The sequence below is a fragment of the Nanorana parkeri genome, unplaced genomic scaffold (assembly GCF_000935625.1).
Source record: "Nanorana parkeri isolate BGI_ZX_2015 unplaced genomic scaffold, ASM93562v1 scaffold38, whole genome shotgun sequence".
Classification (NCBI taxonomy): Eukaryota; Metazoa; Chordata; class Amphibia; order Anura; family Dicroglossidae; genus Nanorana; species Nanorana parkeri.
The window spans coordinates 1,959,630-1,976,058 of record NW_017306306.1 but is presented as its reverse complement, the minus strand read 5'-3'; the positions used below and the strand labels follow the sequence as shown (position 1 = coordinate 1,976,058).

Sequence of the window (16,429 nt, the reverse complement as noted above, 5' to 3'; positions counted from 1 at the left end):
CCCCCCCCCCCCCTCCTTCATTCTCCTTGCTGCAAACACTGTGCAATCCCCAGTGACTAAACACAACTGCAGAATGTAAATGTCAGCAATGTTCAAAATAGATTGTTGAAGATTTTGCCAAAATATGCAAATAAAATATGAAAAAAATTGTTATTACTGATCTGTTTCTAATGAGGGTAACATTTTAAAGAGTTAGCCCAAAATACTTGACAATTCAAACAACTAAGGTGCATCCAAATCAGAAGTAAAAAAACGGGGAAAAAAATAACAGTCCAGCCAAACTCAGTTCATCGATCAAACATCCTGTGTACATTGGGCCAAGGTGCATCCATGCCAGCAGAAAGCACCAGGGGAAAAACAGTGTGACCAGTTTTACCAGCAAGATTTGGCTTCCTCAAAGATCGGTTTGTTGAATTATTGGTTGGCCGGTGCTCAGTCTTTTATTAACTTTAATCAAAGTCAGGCACATCTGCTGCAGTTGGGAATCTCACAGGTATCCAATCTGTAAATGTTATTGCATGGTAATAAAGTCCATTAAAGTAGAATCAAGGAGTAATGAAGTATATGGTGAACTAATAAATGAGACATTTAATTTAAGGGCCTCTGTCTGGAGCTGTATCTTTTTTGACATCCTAGAATAATGCCACCAAATTTTAAACACAAGACACAAGGAAGTCTCACCGCTCCGATTCTCCAGCCACATACATGTTTTGGAGACTCTGATGGTGCTGGTTTAATAAAGCTTGGATTGGAGATCCATGGAGTGCGGTCTGTTTGGACACTGACCAAATTTTAAACATTACATATGTATAGCTGTTCTATCTGTAACAGCCCACTGTCCTTCTATATGCTCACATAATCCAAATTTGGACTCAGAAGGTAATTGGCTTTCTCTGATGAAAGGATTAACTTTATTGGTAATGCAGAAGAAGAAGGGGACATGTAGCTTGATTCCCCTGATCATAGCTGAGATCTTTTTATACAAGTTTGCCATTTTATTACCTTCCATTTCACGTTGGCCACTCTAAAGGTGAACTGGAGGCAAGCCGCTAAATACACAGATGCAATGCATACAAAGGAACAATTTTTCTTGCCAGAGGTTTTTTTTAAATTATTGTTCATCCAGTTTCCAACTTTTACACAGCTTTCTATGTAGTGCAGGCCTGTCTGGCAGGGCTCTCTGCTGCAGTTAAGATAAACCTACAGGCATGGCCATCCCTATAATAAAGCAGCCTGAGGTTGTTACCTCAAGTTGCATCTCTTTGGGTCAGGTGGGGGGTGGTAGATTCTGCTTTCGGCCAGAGCATCCCAGGTTGCTGAGCCGGGTGGAGAGATGTCCTTCCCAGTTCTTAGCACAACAGATCAGATCCTTCTGCTGCTTATTCTTCTCCCAGTTTAAGCTCTCCTATACGGGGACTGCAAGAGGCTGATACCCTGTCAAATTCAGGTACTTGCAGTGCTTGCATAAAAAAGACTTTTAATGTACAGTATTAAGCATACAAATTTGCATTGATATTATACATCCTTTATATCTGCCTACAGGCCCCATTCACACCAGGGTGGATGCATTTCAGCACAAATTTTAAAAAGGCGTTTTTAACCGTGTTTCAGCTCTGAAACTCAATAAAAATGCCCAAAAATGCACTCATCAGCGCATTTCCATTTAAATCTATATGGAATCTGCGCTGATCAGCGTGAAAAAATAGCTCAGGGAGCATTTTTGGCAGCAGGCGGTTCCAAGCGTTCTTCATGAACGGTCCCCATGGGAATGTATGTGGTTGTTCATGTTGGTGGTTCAGTTCTGACAAATCCCCATAACCGAACCACCCTGGTGTGAACCGTTCAGGTAAACGTCAGGACTTTTTTAAGTTAAAAATAACAACTCAAAAAATAAACATCAGGAAAGAGAGTTGGGTAGATAGTGCCCATTCTAAGAAGAAGCTATTGCTGTCCATTCATTGACTAAAGCCACTTCCATACCGCTGATTGTAAAAGCATTGGGAAGATGGACATGTTTTACCGGAGTTCCATTTATGGACAACTCTACAGAAAATATAAGTGGCCATTGCGCCTGTGAATGGCTGTGATCTGAACTGTTATTGGAAAGTTCAGATCACAGACACGATGTAAAGAGCCAATTAGAGTGAACCAATCACAACCATCATAAGTATAAACACTAGTAGTGTTTACAAACTCCATTTCCTCCTGTGTGAATGGGTTGAATGTTTGTAAACCCAGGCTGATTTACAAAGAAGGATTGAAGCAGATTGAAAGTGAAGGTGGGGGTCTTAAAGTGCCACTGATCAAATCATTTTGAGTTTTAAAGTGCCATTGACCACCAATGATTGTGGAATTATTTTTGGGGTAGTTTTAAGGTGCCAGTGGCCACCAGTGATTGTGGGATTATTTTTGGGGTAGTTTTAAGGTGCCAGTGGCCACCAATGATTGTGGGATTTTTTAATTAAGGTAAATGTAAGCAAATCCAATGTTTTTAATTTTTTCCTGTTATATAGTAAGAATTTAAAACCCACTTGTTATTAATTACCACCAATAGAAAGCTAAATCTGTTTAAAAAAAAAAGGATATAAAATTCAATTAGGTACTTCATGACAGAGTAATTGTCAGTCAAACTATCATAGTACTAAAAACTGGAAAGTGGCCTGTTAATAAAGAGGTATATACAAGCTAGTACTCAAGTGGTTAAGGTAGGTGTGAGCCCAATCACTAAAATCTCATATGCCTAGTGATCCTGCCATGAAGGTCCTTCCTTCATGGTTCAGGCTCTTCCTGTAACGGGGTGACAACTTGTTTCCAATTTAAGCTCCTGCAATGTCACCGTGTCGCATGCACCCTTGGTGGTGATTACAAGCGGGTATGCAAGCACACATTATTCAGGCACAGTCTACCATAGTCAATATCAGGAAGCCGATCCAGAGCAATAAAGTGCAGCCACTGCTGGGAAAGAGTACATGCAGACAGGAAGTGGATGGAGGAGATTAACAGCAAAGATATGCAAACAAATAAAGAAAAAAATGAATGAAAACAATTGTTATGGAAAGAAATAGGACTTGCCCATGATACACAGTGCTTGAGCAATCTCAATGTCATCCATTTAGGGTTTAGATCTACTTTCATAAAACGAAGCAGCAAAAAAAAAAGTGTGCTTCTAAGCTTTCCGGTGTCTGTGTATGTTCTTATTCCAACAATATAAAGGCAGCAGCTGAGTCTCACGCTGATATAAAAATGACACATCGTAGAGCAACAATAAAAAACACATGTCTATTGTCCATCTCCTTTCTTTGCATGCATCTGTAAAGATTCCATATGCTGCACCGAGCAATTGATGACATCCAGGGGGATTCGCTCTCCTGGCCTTCATTTCCGTTCAGCGGCAGAACATTAGACTCGTGTACTGTGTTTTATTAAAAGTAACCTGTAATAAAATATATAACTGATGTACCATAAGGGCTGTAGAGGCAAGGTATCCATATGTGCTGAGACCATTGACAGTAAAATATAGAGCTTTGACAATAGTTTTTTTGTTATTACTAATCTATAACAAACCTATTCAGAAAATGAGTGCAATAATAAGTGTGGAATACTCTAGCAGCCAATCTGATTTCAGTTTAGTGTAGTGAGGTCAGGGAAATATGTATTCTTGTGGTGATAAAGTCATCGTCATTTGTTGCACTGCTTTTTAAAAATGTCAGCACGTTACAGAACCCAATTTTGTACTTTGTCATGGACTGTATCATGCTGTAAAGGCTTCTGTAGCTGTGAGCACAGATATTTATCTGACCACATATAGGATCTTCACATCGCCGTATAAGTGGATGGATATCTCCCCAACATTGAGGGCCTTCTCACACCAATGTTTCACAGTAAAACATTTGCACTGATGCGTTGCAGTTGGACCCTTTTGCCTCAGCTGAGACGGTCGAGAATTACTGAATTTCTCTTTTTATGACATTATTGGTCCTTAAAGTGACACTAAACTCAGGAGTTTAATCTTAAAAATGCATTCAGGTAACTATGGGGTTAGGGCTTTTCCACCGCTCCAAGGTCGCTCCTGTGATGGACTACAATCTCATGTTTAGTTTACTGATTTGAATTGAGATTGTAGTCCATCACGGGGGTGAGCTTGGAGGGTTGGCTACTTTACAACACACACAGGGACCATGGGGAACAAAATTAGCCCCCGTCCAGAAGGAAGGACAGTGTCAGCACCAATTCAGAGATGATTTAAGGATCTACAGTCGAGTGATACACAAATAAAATACATTTTAGTTAATAGTTAAGATACTTTAATGCATTTTTAAGATTTAGTGTAACTTTAAGGCATTTGGCTGACCATGCTCTGTTGGGCCATTGCAATCCTAGGACCTTCAAGTTTATCTCCCATTCAGTCCAGATATCTCCCAATTTACATCCAGTCCAGATATGGAAAATAGCAATTGGAATTTGTCTGATTCACATATAGGGGGCTGCTATTGCTGATGTCTTTCTGAAAATGCTGATTGCTTGGCTATTATGCTGACCCTCTGACTTCAGTGCTTAAGTCAATGACTCATAACAAGCAAGAGCTTCTTGTTTAAGTCAGTAACTCAGAAAGTGCCAAAGAAGATAAGTATGACAGTAACACGTTTCTCTCCCTTCAAGTTTTCTTTAAAGGAGAACTATGAGGTGAGTGCTTTTCACTCACCTCATAGTTCTAGCCAACCTGTGACAATGAGACTGTCACAGGTCGGCTCAGTAGATTGGGAAGTGAGTGAACGCATACAGGCGCTCGCTCACTTCACGATCCTGTCACAGCTCTCTGCCGTGACAGGGGAGGGGCTGGATTCCCCCGTCCCCGCTCCGATCCTCCAGCCCTGACTGGCGGAACAGACGGGGAGGGGGTGGGTACAGCTGGCTCTGCCTCTAGGTAGGCAGAGCCAGCTGTCACTCACGCAGCTGGGCGGATCCAGACATAATTGTCGGGATCCGCTTCAGCTGCGGCGTCTCAGTATACCGCGAGCTGTAGCTCGTGGTATACTGAGCTTTGGGTGACGGGGGGACGCTAGTTTGTGTCCTCCCGTTACCCTTAGGAGAACTATGTGGAAAAGCCTTAACCCCATAGTCCTCCTTTTAAGGGCTGAACTCCAGGCACAAATAAGATACAAACTAATGCAGCTCTGTAATCATTAATAAATAAATGAATTCATGTTTTAAATACAAGTAGTGTAAGCACCCAAATTTAACATGGTATCAGCCTGTTACAGCAGAAGGAGGGGCAACACAGGCAACCATTCAGTTGCTGCAGTGCAAAGAGCTCCCTGAAAGGAGGAGAGACCAGAGTGACAATCTGACTGCCTTTTAACTCTCATTGCTGCCAATAACAATATATATGACAAATAGCAATGGTTATGGTTATTGCTTAGTTAACTGAACCTGATGTCTCTGACAGTCCTCTTGTCTTTGGTCATGACCCATTTGCAGCTTCATATAAGAAAACATCTGCAGTCCTCACAGCAACCAATCAGATCTGAGCTCTCTTTTCTCCTCTGCAGTTTTGAAAACACTAGCTGCCATCTAATTGGTTGCTGTGAGTAACACCACACTCTTCCCTTTGCTCCAGTTTTTATCAATGATGGACATTGTGGGCATTGTGCTCGCAGAGGAATGTGCTGTCAGCGTGGCTTTATATCGCACAGAACAGAGTGGGATGGGGGACAAGAACAATCTTTATATTGGACTATTGCATGTATGCACTCCAACATTTCCTATCTTGTTTGCTTTTGAATACAGATGTCAGAGCAAGAAATGGATGATGCAATCACTCGTTCTACTCATCATCGTGAGAGCAAGGACTCTTCCCATAGTCCAGGTATGTAACTTGTCTTAAGTAAATTGAATATTAACAGGCGGTAGAGTAGCAGAGATGACTCCCTATTCAAATAGTAATTTCTGTCTCAAATGGGAATCCTATGTATGATGCTGGGTTAAGACAGCTCCTTCCCGGGTCACAGGTCCCTGTTGGACCGCAGGAAATGTGCAGCAATTCCATATTATGCACCTCTGTGCTGTTTCTCCAGCATCAGTATTGACCCCAAAAACCTGATTAGGAAGCATTTCATTTATGGCAAGGGTGGTTTTTATCCTCTAGGGCTGTTGAAGGCCTATTGCACATGTTCTCCAGGGGGAACACTCCTGACTGGTATGCACCTGCTTCTGACCCAGCACTACCCTGGCTCCTGCCATTGGCTCCAGAGCTTATATGCAACATTTTTCCATACAGCACACCGTTTCATTGGTAAACTCTCTAAAACTGGCCACAAACCAGTAGAATTTTGTTTTCAGAACTTTTTTTTAACTTTCTGATGGTTAGTGGGGTCGAATCAACATTCGTTTTTGACTATAGTGACAAGGATTGGGATAAATCATTCATATTGTAATGCACACGTTCTAGGTACAAAGGGAATCTGTTTTAAATGTCTGGGATTCCATTCAAGTAGTAGGTCTGGACAACATTTTTAAGGGCTGACAGAGTTGTCTCTTGATCAAATGTTCTGATGAACGATTTGGATGATGGTTGGAACTAAATTCTAACAGTGTCTGGCCAGCTTAACACAAGAATTAGTGTGCTGTCAAAGGCAGAGTAGATTATTATCATCATAGTTACAGTGGTGACATGACAACGGAGCTTTATCACTAGCGTATAACTGCAGTGACTTAACCATTGTTATTCATTGGGGTTCGTGTGGTACAGTGCAAATGGTGATGTCATTACCAGAATTATGACATCTTAGAGGATCTGCAGTTCTCAGTTGCTGCTGCTGTAAACTGTGTTGGACCAATGCACGCTCTTAGCAGTATTGTCCTATAGAGTGTCTGTGTGCTATATTCTCATTACAACAAACTAACTTGATTATAATTAGATGACATTTTCTTGGCATTTTAAATGGATGTAAGATGGATTTAAAACATGAACTGAATATAAATGCTGACAGCTGCTGAAGGATTCAGTTTTTTTCTGAGCACGTTATGCTGACAATAGACGTCTCGCATTTTCAGCTTTGGGTGGCTCTGTAGCCACTATATGGCTGGACAAAACTCACTTAAAAATTATCAGCTGAACAGCGGCTGCCTTCTATCAGATGCAGTCACTGTTCATGGATTCAGGCAGCTGGGGGTTTTGATGCTGCTAAATACAATAGGCGTCAGGGAATATTTCTCCCAAGTATGCTGCTTAGTGCGGATGTAAGAGATAGCAAGAGAACAAGAGAGAATCTGCCTGTGTATGGCTAGCTTTAGTTACATTCAACTGGACATGCCCTTTAACATACCCAATATTTATAGCCACACAAGTAGCTCATTCATCTTAAAACTCATTTTCAGAAATTAAGAAATACATAGCCCAGCCATTGCTAAAATAAAAAGGCAGCTCTTGCTCCAAGGCTCAGTTTTACTCTGGCACTATCCCCCACAGTCCCACTGCACTGCAATTCAGCACCAACCTTCATCAACCCATGTCCTGTAAGTCCAGGATGGCAAGGTGTGTCATCAGGCTGCCTTGTGCCCACAGGAGAATGCAGCAGAGAGAAGTGCCATGTCATTATTGGTAACGCTCTCTACAGCTTTCAGAACACGCCCACAGTGATCGGACCATAATCCAGTCACCAGGGCGCCTGGAAGTCTTGGACGGGTGTTAATTTTATGGCTAAAAGTGCCTCAACTACTAATTAACAGCTCCAACAGCCGGTCAGGAGCAGGAGATACCATGGTATTTGTATACAGAGATACTTTTTTTTGCATTAGGCTACTCTTGCACCATGCCAAGGGATCAAAGATTATTTATGTTCCAATATTTTAGCTCTGCATTTAAAGAGCCCATCTCCTACTGTGAAGCCGAAACAAATGGACGGATCAGCACCTCTCAGCTGGACTATGAAACGCTTCCTGGAGCCTGCAAGCCGAGTACGTAATAAAGCCAATATTGTAAAATATTACAGGAACATTGCTATACAAGTAATACAAATATACACAAAGTAACATACATACAGGAAAGTTTGTGTTACTATATCAGCATGATTGTTCTATGAACGCTTCTACCTATTCATATGTTTATGATACAGATCTATCACCTGGAACACAATCTCACTTCAGGGCTGTTGTTACCAATAAGAATCACACTGCTGCATTGTTTACAGAGTTGGATTTGTATAAGATGATTCACTCCGGTACTCCGGAGACAGTTGCATCATGAAGTAAACAAGGATAACCACATAGTTATATTTTCACCTTCCTGTGGCACAGCTGAAATAAAGTGGTCTTGCCAAAAAACTGAAACCTTACTAGGTAATAATATGTTGCTTCTAATGGATGTCCTAGAAATTAATAAAAAGGAGCAGAGATGTTTTTTCAAAATTAGTAGTTTTGTTTAAAAAACATTTTTTTCTCCAATATATATATATAGTTTATCACTCAAAAGAAAAATAGAAATATGTAAAGCACTACTCCTAACCTTTTTATAAAGGCTCAGACTCAACATTTGTTGTTCTCATCCATGTGTCAGTGATCTGGAAGTATACACATTCCGACTTTGATTATGCAGTCCGATAGACACCAGAGTTAGACCCAGTGCACTCTGAAATCAGGACTCTGTAATAGACCTGGTCATACACGCCCTCATCTCTTCCTCACCAATACAAGTCTGTGTGAGGACACTTGTAATGAGGGGTGTGGCTGTTACTGAGCTCTGCAAGCAAAGAGCACAGGAGAGAAGAGCAGTAAATAGCACAAAGAGATAAAAAGGTATTTTAAAGCATTTCCAAGCAAAAATCAGTCAAATACAATTGGGCTTTAAATAAAAAAAAAAAAAACTGCTATGCACTATTTGTAACACCAAATGCATTGACAAAAAACAACATGACTTTCAATGAGGGAATAAAAAAAGAAAACACTTTTCTACACTTATACTCTAAAGCCCCATCCCTCTAATACTGAAGCACATGGGTGGTGATCAAAGATATAAAACTTGTGGCCACTTTCTTCATTCACATATCCTAGTTGAGCCACTATGGACCAGGAAGAAAGATTTACTCCAATAAGGCAATAAGTAAACATCTCCCCAAACGTATTACAGTGTTCCCCTTTGCAGAATTAGAGTGTCCCCCCTTACAGAAATACAGTGTATCTCCTACCAAAACCTTTTTCTATTTGCGGATAGAGTGGGAAAGGGCAGTGACCCCAGTCAGGGTTTTTTTTCCTGTCTGTGGCCCTGTTGGGGAGATCTAACCTGGGGACCCTTGTCACCGAAAGGGAAAGTGAAGTGCAGTCAAAAATGTTACAGTTCTTGTTATCAATGGGAACACTTGTTCCAGTGACAACTGTCAGAGGTTGCCCATCATTTTGTGGGTATTTCCACCTGCTTTCTGTGCAAATCATACAAGAATGACAGCAGAAAAAGACCAAGTGGTCCATCTGAGCACAGATCCATGTTTGTCTCAAGTGACACGCTACCTCTGCTTAAAGTCTATTCCAAGCATCAACTAGTCTTTCGCTAAAATATAATAATACTTTCTAATATTAGTTTTGAACTTTCCTCCTGCTAGTTTGAGGCCATGTTTTCGTGTTCTTAGTTTGCTATCGAAAAAATTAACCTACTTAACTTTATTTACAACCTTATTGAAAGGTTAAGGTTTCAGTCATGCCCCCTCCCCCCCCCTTCCCTTCTTTCTTCAAGACTGTACATATTAGGTTCCTGCAGTCTCTGCTGATATTTTTTTATCCCTCAAACCTTTCACCATTTGTGTTGCCCAACTCTGGACTCGTTCTATACGATCAGTATCTTTTTGTAAGTGAGATCTACAGAACTGGTCACAGTATTCTAAATGATGTCTAACTATAGATCTATATAGTGGAATCAGGACCTCCTTCCTCCTGCTGGTGATCCCCCAGTGATAAAGATCTAGATAAAGGAATCAGGACCTCCTCACTCCTGCTCATGATCCCTCTAGTGATAAGTAAAGATCTAGATAGAGGAATCTTGACCTCCTCTCTCCTGCTGATGATCCATCTAGTGATAAGTAAAGATGTATATAGAGGAATCAGGACCTCCATCCCCCTACTGGTTATCCCTCTAGTGATAATAAAGATTTATATAGAGGAATCAGGACCTCCTTCCTCCTGCTGGTGATCCCTCAGTGATAACTAAAGATCTAGATAGAGGAATCAGGACCTCCTTCCCCCTACTGGTGATGTCTTTAGTGATGCACCCTGGAAATCTATTGCTGTTCCCACTGCCAAGCCACAGTCTGCTCATTTCATAATCTGAAATAAGCACTCTCAAATCTTTTTCCTCTGTAGTTCTGACCAATGGTGAACCCCCAATATTGTACTTTATCTGAGGATTATTTTTACCTAAGTGCATTATTTTCCATTAAGAAATGTTGAATTAGATTTCCACTGCTTTAAACAACTTTCCAGCAATGCCAAGTCATGTTTCCTGTTAAACACCTCCAGGAATATCAGCCCTATTGCATATCTTTTGTGTCATCAATAAAAATACACAAGTGACTGGTCCCTGTTTCGAATGAACCCCATTTGCAACCACACTGATATCTGTCCTTTAGTCAACTGCATGTCTGCTGCACCACCCAAGAGTTAAGTCGTAGCTTGTACAATTTTTTTATGAGATAATTATGTGGAACCATATCAAGTGCTTTGCTGTAATCAAGATAGTCTATGTCTACAGCACCACCCTGATCCAAAACATTTGTATTATATATAAAAAAAAGATTGGTCTAATATGCCAGTTTCTTCCTTACTACCCTTCTTGTGGATAAGGACAATATTAGCTGTCTGCCAGTCATGGGGAACCTTTCCTGTTACAAGAGATTGATTAAAAGGATCAGTTAAAGCGGATCTTTAGACTCAAACATCTAATTCTACCCATGCACCCCTCTGTGTATGATGTATGATGATTAATAATAACATAGACCTGTCAGGTGTGAAATGCTGTGATTTGGAAATACTGACACTTGCAGAGCATTCACTTCCTGCTTTGAATGGGCAAAATGACCTTAGTTTGGCAAAGCAATGCACACTGGGATTGCCTTGTCATCAGCAGAGCATTGCTGGGAAATCTCATCTGTAATCTCAGGGGATCTCAGGGAAAGGCATTTTCTAGTCACATGTGCCAGAAATCCAGGAAGTGAAAGGAGAGCTAGTAATCTGCCCTTAGTAAACATGGCCACGGTCAGAAAACTGGGAAAGAAAAGAGAAATAAAGAATGCAAAGAATACAAAGCCGGCAATTATCTTGAGGTATGTGTTTGTAGGTTGCCATTACTAAACATTTCTAAAGGTGTGTTTGTTGTTATTTTAAAGATATGGGTAAAGGTCCGCTTTAATGGTCCAACAACTATACCTCAAAGTTCTCTTGAAAACCTCAGATGAACACTATCATGACCCATTGTTTCATTTAAGCTTTAGGCGAGCCAGTTCATCTGATACCTCTGCCTCTAGAATCCCTGAAAATTAACCTTCACCACCAGAAACAATATGATCCTGCAACATATTTTTGTTAGCGTCATCTCCATCTAAGCAGTTTAAAAAGAAGTTGCTCCTCTGGGGTCAGGAAGTGCAGGGAAATCTCCCCAATGAGGGCACATACAGCATAAAAAATTGGAGAGTGGTTCCAACCCGTCAGTTTTGGTTGGAGACACCCTTAAAACCTGTTATTTAAAGGGCAGGAACATGGATTCCACTGGCAGCATAGTGTGAGGACTGTCTAGTCCAATGCATTTTCTTATCACGACTGAACAAGTATGAACTAATATTATAGTAAGAATTAAATTTTTCTTCTTGATGTGAAATTTGCTAATATTAGGCCTTAGTGGAGGTGCACAGACACACTACATTGTATGGTTTCTGAGTTGCAAAGATAAGAGTGAAAGCCTCCAGGAAAACCATCCCGTATTATTGTGGTCATCTGGTGATTCACATTAACTTCCTATGACACCTGCCTGCTTATTGGAGCAGTCTGATGATGCAGATCAGGAAACACTGATGTTAAATGTCTGTGCAGAGTTGTGGAATCGCAGTACTGGCTGACAAAATGTACAAATATATTGACAGGCAGAGTAGGTCTCATATATGTATTTCAGCTATGTATGTATCTGTTCACACCTATACCTGCTCATTACCTCAAACATTGCAACATGTGTTGCAGTTTTCTGCATGCTTTTGGGGGGAGCAGTAAATAAACCCAGCATGCATTCATGGACCAGACAATGCACATGAGCCCTTAACATACCACAGCACATACACCAGTAAACACCTGCACTGGTGTGCTGGGGGGGGGGTCAAGTGCATTTTTTGATGCATGGATGCACATTGCAGACCCATGTATAATGGACGAGCACAAGCAGCAATGCATGCACCAGAATACACTTTGGCAGATCACGCAATTTGTACATCATGTTTGCATAGGTGTTAGAGGGCCCTGAAGGTCAAAGTTATGAGTACCTTGTATGCAGCTTGATCAGATTCTGAGAATCTTTGTAAAGATTGCAATGCCACTAATGCATCTCTGTGTCTTTATGTCACCAGGCCTCCGTGAGCTCCGAAGCAGAGCTGTCACAATACTTCTCCCAGGAAACCCATAGCCAGTCTTCTCTTTCTGACACCGCAGTGACCGGCTCAAGTGACGAGGAGCACCTGCGAATGAGAAGCGCCAGTAGCTCTATGGAGGAAAACACTGCTCCTTTCAGTGCTGCCAGTAAGACTGACTTCCCATTCACTTCTGAACAAGCTCTATCTGTGTGGCGGCAAAATGTAGAACGATGAGAATTGGGACTCTGCACCTGACATCCGTTCAGCTCTGTGGCCTCTAATTCATTCCTGTGTGATAATCCCTAGTGGTTTCAGCTACACCGCAAACTCTTTGTGTTATTTGTGTGTGACCTCTGAACCCTATCGCTGTACATCTGTGAACAGCCCATTGTAGTGGTTTAACTTTTTTTTTTTTTTTAAAAGGCAAACTCTGGCAATATATTTATTCCCTTGTAAAGGAATTTCTTTAAATGCCTAAAGTTTCTGCTGTGTTTGCAGCAATATATGGCATGTTGGGCTATGCCGTGTGTGGCTGCATAGTAAGGAGAAAGTGACAACACTGTCCAAAGCCAGCAGTTCTGCAGATGTCACAACTACTTTCTGATTCTTTCGGATGGATAAAGAACATTGCATCATTGTGTTAACTAGGGATGAAGCGATATCTATACTAGTATCTCATACTCACCCAAATGCTCCGATACTTTCCCCGATACTGGAACTTCTGTTCAGAGGAAGATTTCATCTGACCGGCAGTGCCGTAGGGGAACATAGAGCCGGCTTCCCGGGCAATCAGGAAGCCCGGTGGCGAGTAATGACCCGGCTTCCTGAGACAGTTGGGTTCTTTATTCATTTCTATTTATCAGCATAAATGGAGAGGTCAGCAAAACCGTTCCTGACCACAGGGACAGCTCCTGACTTACTCCATACAGTCTCTCATATTCCATACACAAGGAATTCATTCTACGATCCCACCAAAAATATATAAGATATGTAAACCCAATAAACCACCGATTTATATATTTGCACATACTTGCCTGAGACCTATCTGTACAAGCAGTATGACAACCTACTGACTTGGTGATATTCACAGATAGTGTCCAACTCGATAAGTAGAATCCAATGCAGTTTATTTGCTTTCTCAATACATAGGATGTGATTATTTGTCATTCGTAGAGTGAAAAGACATTCCTATCTTTGTCATTAACAGGATAACAGAGACCCCCTTACCTCTCAGAGGGTGATGTAGAAAGAGAGATTAGAAAGCTTTGCTGGGAAGTTTCAGCAGAAGACTGTACCAATATACAGAAAACAGCAGGGGGGAAATGGAAGATGCAAAGTATGCACAGATTAGGCTGTAACAAGGCCAATCTTACACTTGTAGCTAGAAATACAGCATAACAAAATGAAATGCAGTTATATAGGTATGCAGTGTAACTGAAACAGCAGAAATAATAAAAATTACACTGGATGTGGCAGCACACCCAAGAACCAAAATGTAACTTATTTCAGCCCTTAGATGTGGCGGCTGCTGGAGGTTTCATTTCAGGCGAACTAGATTTTCTGCAAGTACACAAAAAATACCTGTTGATCCTGCCAGAAATGCAGTGTCTTTGTAACCTTCTGTGCATGGAGCTGAAATATTGATCAATGTTATCAGCCTTCCCAGGTATTATTTGTGAACGACGAGGTGAAAGTGTTTGTAGTCCAAATTAAGAGAGTGGGCATTGTCACCTTTTGAAAGGAAGATCACCAGGTGAAAATAAAGGAGAAAAACACAGAAAAAAAGAAAAATAATACAGCCACCACATCTAAGGACTGACAAGCTGTAATCAATTTAATTTTTGGGGGGGTTTAAATATACTTTAAAGGGGCTCTGTCACTTTGAGCATTCCCCCGAAGCACTGCACCATGGGAGGGGGTCACATGCATCCCCATACTCGGAAGCACTGAGTATTTCTAGGCGGCCCCAACAAGGCAGTGCAGAGACGTGACACATTTTAGTATAAGTGTGATGGGAGGCGGGCTAGTAAGGTTCTCTGTCACTTTGCTCTGAATGGTGCTTGAAGTATAACTCTCGCCAATTCTTTTTTAGTTTTGGATTTTAAAAGCGGCTGAAAACTGTCAGTTTTTATTATTCTTTTGTGTGTCCCCTTTAAGGAGATTGCCCTCACTTTCTGTACAGTCACTGAGACAGGAAGCGAGGGGAGGACCTCCCAATAGGGTCATAGACACCAGAGAGGTGTCCTAACCTTTCCCTGCTCTTTCAAAACCTAAAAAGATGTTTTGTCCTCAGTTTGGCTCCCCTTTTATTGTCATTCTTCCCCCTGACATCATGGCTCTGACCCTGTCACAGTAAATCCAGTGTCTCTGTGCAGTCAATGGCGAGGAATCAAGTTAAATCTGTAGCCATTCCGTTTACTGGAGCTGTTACAAATGAGCTGACTATTGTCCATCAGTGACTGTTCTATCTCCCATTCCGCAGTGTATAAGCCAGGCTCATAAAAAGTTTATATGTCACCTGTCTTCCGGGACGGACAGAAGTAAACTGTCTCTGTGGCTTTCGCTAGAGCAAAATCTTCTGTTTAAAAGAGTGGAAAATTGATTTCCCTGGGAACCAAGTGTGAGAACGATAATGTTCTGGAACCAGAAATGACAGACCTCGCTGTCTTCCAACTTGTGTCTGCCATATTTGTAGTATGAAGTAAATTGGAGGGGGTCTCTTCATAAATTAGGGGTAAGGCTTTCTTTTGTGCCATAGGCTTAAGCTGTTTCCATGAATTAAGGCCAATGGCTGGACGTTTTCTTGGAAGAAAAAAAATCAGCGGGAATGTCTGTAGTCTGAGCTGCCTGCCAGATTCAGTTCATTTTCCTAGAGTAGAAAGTGATTCTATGTATACACTAATAGCCCACGGCAAAGAAAAGAAATAATACGCAGCTCATCGGGTTATATTGTGCAGGAAAGAAGCAAGCAGGAGGGTCATTTAATGTGCATAAGATAAACTTTTTGTTTAGCACTAAGCCCCACCAGTCATCAAAGGAAGGCTTAATTTATAGTAAAGCTAAAGCCACATTTTGTTTCAGTGGGGTGTGAGTGATAAGAGGTTAGAAACCCTATCAGGATTTTATTGCTGCCTCTGTTTCTGTTAGGTAGATAGACTCTCTCCATATGTCCTGGTATCCACTGAAAGTGAAGGAAAATCCAAAATTGTGAGTTGTCACCGGAACAGGAAAAGAGGGGCACTCTTCCAAGAGGGACTGTTGTTCTGGTGCTCTCACTTTGGAGAGATTTCCTCTCACTTCTTATGCCTACAGGACAGTAATTAAAATCTCCCCAATGGGAAAAAGGGGGGGGGGGGGGAACTTAAAAGGTTTTTTTTTTTACCATGCCTTACATTTGAAAGTTTATGTTGATGCCACGCAACTAGTATTCTTTCAGTGTTTTAGTCAACCAGGCATGCTATCTCCAGTACAAATTCTGTTGTTTTAAACAGATTATACACACAGGGCTGTATTTACTGTTGTGGCCCTCGCAGTATTGGTAAGGGACAGCACCAAGCCTTAAATTGTATACATAGTATGGCTTTTCCCTTACACGGTTTCTGCCTTCTTGCAACCTCTGGGCCCTTTTGGCTAAATTCAGCATGAGGAATGTAGGTGGAGGTGTGTGCAGGGGACGGTTAGAAGTGCCAGAAACCCTTTATGGTTCAGTAAACATGAAGCCATGTTGCCTTTCTCTTGTTTGGTGGCCTGTTCATCTAAAAAGCAGATCTGCACATAGTGCAGCCAGTGCGCTACTTCCTGCAACTCATTCTAGCATTAGATTTTACTTTATT

The 16,429-nt window shown here is 41.3% G+C and overlaps 1 protein-coding gene across 1 annotated transcript in view; it reads left to right on the top strand.

Moving 5' to 3' along the window:
- Window positions 1–16,429, top strand: part of PDZD2 (PDZ domain containing 2) — a 225,021-nt gene that overhangs the window by 169,033 nt on the left and 39,559 nt on the right. Inside the window, exons 14-16 of the mRNA XM_018570275.1 lie at window positions 5,788–5,866; window positions 7,853–7,956; window positions 12,594–12,762. Coding sequence (XP_018425777.1) covers window positions 5,788–5,866; window positions 7,853–7,956; window positions 12,594–12,762 — 352 coding nt within the window. The remainder of the gene's footprint in view (window positions 1–5,787; window positions 5,867–7,852; window positions 7,957–12,593; window positions 12,763–16,429) is intronic.